Below are 9,767 nucleotides of genomic sequence, written 5' to 3'. Positions count from 1 at the left end.
TTAAAATTTTGAAAGCGTCATTTTTTATCTAAAATAAATTGAATTAATTTTACCAAATGATAAAAAAAGACTCAGTGATTGCAAAGTTCTAAAGAAATGGCTCCCCATATGTACATTGTTGTTGTAGTGCTTGTTTTTTCCTCTATTTTCATCGGCCAATTTAGGGTTTCAAAACGAGATGCGCGTGAATACAACTAATCAGATACGTATGACATCCATCATGGGATTCATGGCAAAAAAAGCTGAAAGTGAATTGACGAATCAAGGGTTAAAGGTGCTAAGTGCTAACTAATCCCAATGACATTAAATGAATGAGTAACCCAAAAAAATAAAAAGTCACATAAAGAAAGTTTGCATTAACATTGTAAACACTTAAATCATTAGTAATTCATAATAAAAATCCAATCTCAGAGGGTTCACCTAAAACACCAATTGGTATTTTATACTAACCTTTTTCTATATCAACCAACTCTCAAACAATCCAACCACAACAATACCCCTCACTAGATTCTTCCAAACCACAAGAGAGTGGAATCTCCTTCCATATGTTTATTATTTCATTTCTTGGCACTGTACATGGACTCCACCTTCCCATCATTCCCTCCCAGCAACATGTACTTATCTTTCCTAGTCAACCCGGTGCATTCAAACCCAAGCACATCCCCCAACACCTTCTGCACGTGATTCGCCACCTCAATGGACGACTTCCCCCCAGCCTTACACGACATCGTCTCCGGCAATCGGTCAAGGAAGGTAGCCTCGTAAACAGGTCTAGGATTCATGAAGAAGAAGTAAGGGTCCCAGAACTTGACCCCACGCACGGTGGTCCCATAAAACATGTTCTGCTTGCAGTCAACAGCCACGGGCACGATCCTATCGCTTAGTTCAGCGAACAGAGCACTGAACCGCAGCAAGAATGGCTCACGACACGTGGTGCCCTCCGGGCACACCACGAGGTCACCCTTCTGGAGGAGCTCCTTGATGCGGGCTGCGTCGGCCGCACGGTCGCGGGTGAGGGCCACGGCGGGGATCGGCGAGAGGAAGCGGGAGAGCTTGCTGACGCTGTAGGTGACGCAGGAGACCTTGCGGCCTAGAGCAATGGCGATGATGATGGGGTCGAGGGCGGTGCGGTGGTTGCAGACGTATAGGTTGCCGGGGGTTCCCGGGGACGGAGGCGGTGGACGGTGGCCGCGGATGACGAGCTTGATGCCCAGCATTTCGTAGGTGTAGCGCACAATGCGTTCTGGTAGAGGGAGGTTGAAGTAGACCCTGATGATGGAGAGGATGAAGCCGAAGGGGAGCCACGTGAAGGTGATTATGGCGTTCAGTGGGTCTGGGCGCTGCACGAAGCGGCCGTCGTGGAAGATGAGCCGGCTCTTGAGACGGTCTTGTGGAACTGGTTTTGCTGATTGGCTGGGGGGCACCATGTACCCTTCCTGTTATTCATCACCATTATTATTAATTATTAGATAATAATTTAGAAGTATAGGACTTTTTGCATCATATCATATATAAGACTATCTCGTCAATTGCGTATCATGATAAATATAATAAAAGTAAAAGTAACATTGTGATTAAAAAGAATCAACGTTCACCCAAAGACAATAGTGTTTGTATCCAATAAACATAGGGTAATACTTTTTAAATAAGAAAAATATTATTTCCTATCCAAACAATAATAGAGAAAAAAAATTGAAGGTGGGAGGGAATTTTTTTTTTGTAAAACCCATTTAAAAAATGTGAGTACGTGAGATAGTATTTTTCTTACGCAACATAAGAAAAGTATTATCCTTAAACAAATTAGCTCCATGATAAATGAAAATTGAATAAACCAAAACAATTATGATAGTAATATGATGCTGTGAACTCGTTTGATGAATTAAAGAAGGGCGAAGCAAGTTAAAGATTGCATCACTTATAGTCACATCTACCTTTTCTTTGGAGATTAAGTTCTTACTTTCACATTAGTACAAACTCACATTGGAGATTAAGTTCTTGGGTCAATTGCATGTACGCTAAGCACTTGCTTGTGGGTGGGTGCGTGAATGTGAGTTCACAAACCATGACTGCATTAATTAAAAAAAAAATTGTAGGTAGCAACTTCCTACCTAAACAGTATGAAACACGAAAGGACCACGACCGTAATAAACCCTGCTTTACAGTATGAAGTATGAATGGACCACAAAAAAAGTATATGCAAGCAGTTAGTTGGGGATGGTTAATACGGTGGGTCCCGTTGGGTTTTGGACTACAATTCCTGGTTGAAAAAAAAAATTGCATTCACGACTCAACCGCAGAAGTTAATGCTGCTGCTTTCATGCCCCAAAGACACGCTATTAAATTATTGATCCTACACCATTGCGTTACCTTGGCTATCAAGCGCGCCCACGGTTCAGCAGCCCCACACTTTAACCCAGAAAATTGTTGATTTGCATGATACGTTGATTATTCACATAAGTCCAAAAAAAAAAAAAATGAAGGACTCCACATGCCAAGTCCCACATCTTTTTTTTTTAATTAGTCAATTACTTCTTAAGTTATCTAATCTAATCTAATATATGAATATATTAATTGCTCTGAAGCAAAACAGGTCATTACGCTTTTCAACGCAAAGTTTGGAAGAAAATGTCACAACTACGTACTGTCATTAATTTGATTATGTTGTCTAAGACGGAAACCAAATTAATTAATTAATGGATTAATAGTATACATAATGCATGATCATATATATACATATTGTAATTAACTTGTGCAACTATACCATGCATTACACAACAGGCACGCAATCAAAGCATACAATTCGCGCGCAATTAAAAAAAATAAAGAAATGTTTCTAAGGAATGACCCTACGCATATCATTCTTCTATGATCGATTTTCCAATCCACTTTTATTCTAATTCAATCGAGTAAAAAACAGTACAATGTGCTTTTCAACTGTTCCATACAGATATTCAAGAAAATTACCTATTATGTGAGTTAGTTTTACATTAAAAATAATAAGGCTTAAAAAACATATTATGAATTTTTTTCTTAATAATTGGTGAATTTATTTGTATATTAACATTTTTGCAACATTTTAACATCTTAATGATGACTTGATTAGTAATTTATAAAATATTTACATTAATTAGGGACTGATAACATATTATCAGAAACAAATTCTTCATTCCTTAATAGTTTAAAATAGTAATAATGATGCTTACTAATCAATAAGGGAAATGACTTATCACTAATATCAAACTGATTCAACAATAACCAAAATCACCAAAATCCTATATATAAAACTTGAAAATAAGTAATTATGAGAAGCCAAACCTTGCAAATAGACATGAAATCGTGGTCAGTTTTACGATCTCCGATTCCAATTTCAGGCAAATCCTCACCGAACTCTTTCAAAATCGCCAAGCGCTTCAGCTTCCCCACAAGAACACCAGGCTTCTTCACGAATCCCGTAGCCTTCTTGGTCTTAGGGTTCACCTCGATCTCCGTTCCCAGCACCTTGTCACCGCCAAGAAAGTCCCTCACGAACGGTTCCACCATCACCGTCGGGTTCGCCGTCACCACCACCTTCCTCTTGCACCGGTCGAACACCTCGAAGCTCTCTCTCCTCACGTCCGCAGCATAAAACCTACACGCACGCACACACAAACTCGCAGTTCAGAACAGAAAAAAAACCTAACGATTCAAATCCAGAATCCGAATTATCTAGTCGAGAGTAAGCGAGTGAGTGAGTACCTTGGAAGCACCGCGCGTGAAGCGAGTTCGATGTCACGGATTTTGAGACCGGCGAAGGAGATAAAGATGAGGATCTGGATTCCGATAGCTTCTGAGATAAAAAGGTAAGCGACAATGACGAAGGGGATGGAGAGGAGGAGGATGAGGCCGCGGAGGAGGCTTCCGGCTTCGACGGCGACGAGCATGAAGTACGGAAATGAGCTCCGTGAGATGAGGAGCGTGCCGTCGAGGTCTGCGGCGATGGACTCCGGCTGCGACGACGACGTCGCTCCGTTACATTCGGTTATCGGCGGGAAGTTACGTTTCGGTTTCGCCGCTGCCATTTTCTGTTACGGTGTGACAGCTGTGCAGCTCGTTTTGCAGACAGAGAGAGAGTGTGAGAGAGGAGGAAGAGGGAACGTTGGGTTTTAAATGTAATTTTTGCAACTTCAAATTACGAATTTACCCCTGCCAAAGTTCTGGCGGTTATATTATTGGCCTTCATCATGCAAAAGTTGTTGAGCGTTGAGTGAAAAACTGAGACACATAAATAACATTGCCGTCTTGGTCTTTGGAAAACTAAACCATATTTATTTAATTAATTTTCTCTCAAGTCAACTCCATATGTGATAATAAATACCAAATTTCAATTAATATCTTTTTGGTATTTTAAGCTATATCATTGTAATAAAGAATTAATAAACATGAAAACAAGGTAGGAAGTTTTTTTTTTTTTGAATACTCTCAACATATTTATCAGTCCTAAATTTTAACCATTTACCTTAGATACATTTACATTTTTACGCATACCATAGTCTTAGTTTGAAATTGCTATGAATTTAAAATCAGTATAAGTTTAAGCTAATGATGTATATTTTGAGGTTCATGATAATTTTATTTTTTAAATTTTCCATCGATTTATCCTGGTTTAAGTAGATTCGACCAGTTGTATCGAAAAATCAAACTGGTGCTAATTATATAGTTAAAATCTCAATTTATTATTATAATTTTTTTTTATGTTTTTATTATTTTTTATCAAAAAAATTATTAATATTTCAAGCGCTTTTACATTTTTATGATTTTTTATTAAAAAAATCATATTAAAATTTTACATTTCACAATTTTTATGCCTTTTCATTTTTACATAAAATTTCATTTTTAACTATTTTAGAACTGGTTCTTAAAAATTGAAACAAAATATTTCACCACAATTACACTCATGAAGTTTAAACTTAGCTTCTAAGAAAAAGGAAGTGAAATGTTAACCATGAAACTATGTTATTTTAATTGCATATTATTTCAATTTATATATTTAATATGGGCAATATTAGTCTTCTGCGACAGAAAAATTTTGTTGTCTCCTATATACACATGGTAGTTGTGTTGTTCTTTTTTTTTTTTATTCTTTCCTTTGATGGGCCTCACCTTAAGTTGAGTGTGCATGAGACAAAAATATGTTCATGTGACATAAGAATATAATTATCCATTTATTATATATCTTTATATAAATTAAATTCAAACGGTTCAATCAGTCATCAATTGATTGTGTACCTCAATTTGATGACTCAGTATCTCAATCAAATCTATGATTGATCCAAGTTTAATAACATTGGATTCATCTATTAATCTACTAATCCGATCGAGTTGAAGAATACTGAATTCATCGATTAATTTACTAACACAGTCGAGTCGGAAAATATCACAACCACGGCAAAGCTCTCCTGCCAATTTAACATAATTGTGTATCTAGAAGAACGTCTAACTCAAGACTACTAAGTGTTGATGATAAACTTTATCAAACAGTGGACAAGTCACAACTTCACAAGTGTATAAATGGGGCACACATCAGTTAATGTTGTTTGTCAAATATGGTGGTGGTTGAGCGAAGTCCATGCATAAATTGGTTTAAGTTCGATGACCTGCCCTTCTTAAATGTACTTTTTGTTGGTTGGTCGGTTTCAACAGAAAACAGGGGGTGTTGTCTTTTATTTTATCAAGTCAATAGTGGACTACCCATCCTCACAACTATTGATTATTTGACAATTTTAATTTAATTATGGTATCTTAGTTAATGATAACTTATTACAAATATTTTAATTATTACTTTCTATGTATAAAATTATAGAAACATAATAAAATTGTATTTATTTTTAAGTTATGTTTAAATATCATGCCTACATAAAGAGAAATATTTGAAACTAAAGTCTCTTTGGCGTGATGTATAAGACCTGATAATATAAGCTTATACTATACGTTATGAAATTTTTAGCTGTTTGGTGTGATCATCGTATATTATAAGCTTATACATCAGGATCTCTTTATACATCAAAATGAAGTATAACTTAATCAGGCATAAGAGGATAAAATTAGGCGGGGTTGATGTATTAACAAATGTAATTCTCAAGAATTAATATATTATTTTAATATTAATATATTAAAATAAAAAATAAAAAATATTGGAGATTTTTATTTTTATAAAATTAATATATTTTTTGGACACACTGATCAACATATCTATAAAAATTAAGATCATCTGATATATTAGGAAGAATTATATAAATTCATTATTAAAAGGTATTCTTGTCAAAAATATTTATTTTTATCCTATCTAGTATTATACAGTGCATTACCAAACATTGAATGATATTATCTTATACAATATATTATTTTATACAATATCATGTCAAACGCTAGATAGTATTAAAGTTTAATCAGGTCTTATATAATATAGCCTTATATTATATATCAGGTCTTATACTATCATGCCTTATTCTATACTGTGTACCAAACATGCCTCTAAAGATTGCGTGTTTTCTAGAATAAGTTTTTGCCCCTACCAAGTGTTGTGGCAAATCTTATTCTTGCTTAACACACTAGCACAAGCTTGTCGCATATCTTAAACGAAAACGACCTTCCCATTTTTCAGTTTACTGTTTTCTTCTTCTAGCTATAGGTCTGCTGAATTTTCTTCTAGCTTTTCGTCGGGGCATGAACACCATTCACCACCGTATAAAAAAAAATTACATTTAAAACAGTGGGACAACCTATATATTATCTATATTTCTATTACTTATTTTTTTTTTATTATTCATTAGTTTATCATTAGTCAGATAAAACCACATAAGTAACAAAACTCTTCAATTTAAGTTTTTAATATAACTGTGTTTCCAGGGTTTTGAATTCAAAATCACTGATTAAATTAGAACAACCCTCTACTAACTGATCTACCTATGTACTTTTAAGTGACTAAAAGTTCTTTTACTATTTTTTTTTTTGTCAAGAGATTTTTTTAATCTTTTTATATATTTTTCCTGACTTTTCATCTCCTTTCAATTTTTATTTTATTTTAGAAATAACAACCATAGTGTATTTATTCTTAATAAATTAGAAAAAAAATACTTTACGATACAAATATATCTTAGTAAAACATCCAATATAGTATATTTCTATTTTATTGATACTGATAATATTGTATAAGACACATCGAAATTTTTAGAAATATATATAAAATGTAAGATAATAAACAGAATATTTGCTTAGTATATGATATCTTTAAAATAATTCATCAAAATGTAATCAAGACTGGCTAGAAAAAATTATTTTGTAAATTAAAAAATAAAGAGTAATATTTGTAAATATTTTTCGTGAACTAAAAATATTCAATTAACATGTGAAACAAACATAATGCGACTTTTTATTTAAATTATGTATATAACTTTAAAAAAACGTATTTAAATATTGTTACAAGTATTCAAATAACATTGAGCCACACGATTATTTAAATATTATTAAAACATATATAAACATACTTATACTATTAGAGTAGCATTAATTTGTTAGGATCCTGATTGTAACTATCACGGTTTGTTACCTTGTATATTAAAATAGATTAGCTTGATTTATGCTTTCTGTTCCTTAGTTTTAGCTGATTTCCTGATGTAAATAGATTAGCTTGATTTATGCTTTCTGTTCCTTAAGTTTAGCTGATTTCCTGATGTAAATAGATTAGCTTGATTTATGCTTTCTGTTCCTTAGGTTTAGCTGATTTCCTGATCAATTGTAAATCTTGGTCTATATAATAGACCCAATTTAATATATCATTAAGCTGCGAATGACAGCAACTTCTGTTATGGTATCAAGAGCTTGACGATCAACAAGCCTTCATTTTTTTTTTTTTTTTTTTTTTTTTTTCATCATGACTTCCGCACCTAAAACCTTCAAGGTTTCTGATTCTAAGTCACCCTTTTACCTGCACCCATCTTGGATCATCGACAGTGGTGCATCCCAACACATGACGGGCACACTCTCCTATCTATCCAATGTGCATTCTATTTCTCCTTGTTCTGTGGGACTGCCTAAATGGAGTTCATGATATTGCTACGCAATGTGGCAGCATTACTTTGGGCTCTTCTCTTCATCTCTCCAATGTTCTTTATGTCCCTTCGTTGGCTTGTAATTTGATTTCTGTATCTCAGCTTCTGCGCCAGTCTTGCTTGGCATTGTTTGTTAATTCTGTTTGTTTGATACAGGACCTAAAGCAGAAGAGGACGATTGGAACGGGTGTTGAACGAGAAGGGGTGTATATATTGTGTGCATCATCAGCTTCTGCTCATGTTGCCAGTACGTCAGATTCTGCAGCACTATGGCATCGTCGTCTAGGACATCCATCTTCCCGTTATTTATCTTTGTTACCTTTTATTTCCAATGCAAATAATTTGGCTCCTTGTGACGTTTGTTGTAAAGCCAAACAACCACGAAGTCCTTTTCCTATTAATAATAAACGTTGTTTACATCCTTTTGATTTACTTCACTGTGATATATGGGGGCCATATCATATGGCATCTACAACTGGTGCCCGCTATTTTTTAACTGTAGTCGATGATTTTAGTAGACATGTTTGGATTTTTTTGATGCGCAATAAAACTGAAACTTCCACATGTTTACTTCGGTTTCTCCACTTGGTTCGCACCCAATATGATGCATCTGTTAAGCGAATTCAGAGTGATAATGGGACTGAATTTTTGTCATCTGTAGTCCAAGAGGCTCTCTCATCCTACGGTATTCATCATCAATTATCATGCACTTACACCCCACAGCAAAATGGACGCGTTGAACGTCGTCATCGTCACATCCTCAACGTGGCTCGTGCTTTGCGTTTTGATGGTCACTTACCTATATCTCTTTGGGGAGAATGCATCTTGACCGCTGCTCACCTCATCAACAGGACACCGACTCCACTCCTTGGTGGTCAGTGTCCCTATGAAGTTTTGCATGGCACTCCACCAAAGTATGATCACTTACGGGTCTTTGGGAGTTTATGTTACACTACTGTTTTACCCAAACCACATGACAAGTTCGCTCCTCGCTCCCGTAAGTGTGTGTTTGTTGGCTACCCTTTCAACAAAAAAGGATGGAAGGTCATGGATATCTCCACTCATGAAATATTTGTTTCTCGTGATGTTTTATTTCATGAAACTATTTTTCCATTGGCTGCAACTTCATCTGCACCTTCTGTCCATGTACCGTCACCACAAGCTGTCTTCACCGATTATGATGTGGCACCTGTTACTGCTATTGATACTCCCACAGCGGAGCTTGATGACAGGGGGAGTTCGTCCTCCCCAGTTCCGGGTTCTATTACTTCATCCACGGATGTCCCTGGTTCACCGGTTCCGTTGACAGAACCCAACACTGCATCTGTGGCAGATATTCGTGAACAGCGTGCCAGACGTCCCCCATCTCATTTAAAGGATTATGTATGCAACACAATGACTACACCCTTTCCTCGTCTCTCCACTTCTCCAATCGACTCAGGTATTCAATATTCCATTGATCATTATGTTTCTAATGCATTATTTTCTTCGCACCATCAGATTTTTCTTGCCGCCGTGGATAGTAACCTGGAACCCAAATCATTTAAAGAGGCTATGCAATATCCTCATTGGCAGAAAGCCATGCAAGCCGAAATTGATGCATTGGAAGCCAATCATACTTGGCAAATTCAACCTCTCCCTTCTGGTAAGAAAGCTATTCCATGTAAGTGGGTGTACCGC

General features: G+C 35.7%; 1 protein-coding gene across 1 annotated transcript; it reads right to left on the bottom strand.

The window, feature by feature from the left end:
• Positions 1–324: 324 nt before the first annotated feature.
• Positions 325–4,092, bottom strand: LOC133287640 (probable glycerol-3-phosphate acyltransferase 8). The gene is made up of 3 exons (XM_061485291.1): positions 3,736–4,092; positions 3,316–3,628; positions 325–1,436 (listed from the first exon to the last, which is right to left on the bottom strand). Exons 1-3 carry the CDS (start codon positions 4,056–4,058, stop codon positions 558–560), a joined length of 1,515 nt encoding a protein of 504 aa, XP_061341275.1. The 5' UTR covers positions 4,059–4,092; the 3' UTR covers positions 325–557.
• Between the last annotated feature and the right edge of the window lie 5,675 nt (positions 4,093–9,767).

Source organism: Gastrolobium bilobum, unplaced genomic scaffold (genome assembly GCF_033153095.1).
Source record: "Gastrolobium bilobum isolate Gb01-03AN ecotype WA unplaced genomic scaffold, APGP_CSIRO_Gbil_v1 utg6021, whole genome shotgun sequence".
Classification (NCBI taxonomy): domain Eukaryota; kingdom Viridiplantae; phylum Streptophyta; class Magnoliopsida; order Fabales; family Fabaceae; genus Gastrolobium; species Gastrolobium bilobum.
This window is presented reverse-complemented; position numbering and strand designations above follow the sequence as displayed.

What these genes read in the sequence shown, in the direction of transcription:
- LOC133287640 (XM_061485291.1), bottom strand. Translation starts at nt 4,058, where the DNA reads ATGGCAGCGGCGAAACCGAAACGTAACTTCCCGCCGATAACCGAATGT. An exon ending in TCACGCGCGGTGCTTCCAAG is followed by an intron (nt 3,629 to 3,735) that starts GTACTCACTCAC and finishes GCGTGCGTGTAG; the next exon opens with GTTTTATGCTGCGGACGTGA. An exon ending in ATTTCATGTCTATTTGCAAG is followed by an intron (nt 1,437 to 3,315) that starts GTTTGGCTTCTC and finishes GATGAATAACAG; the next exon opens with GAAGGGTACATGGTGCCCCC.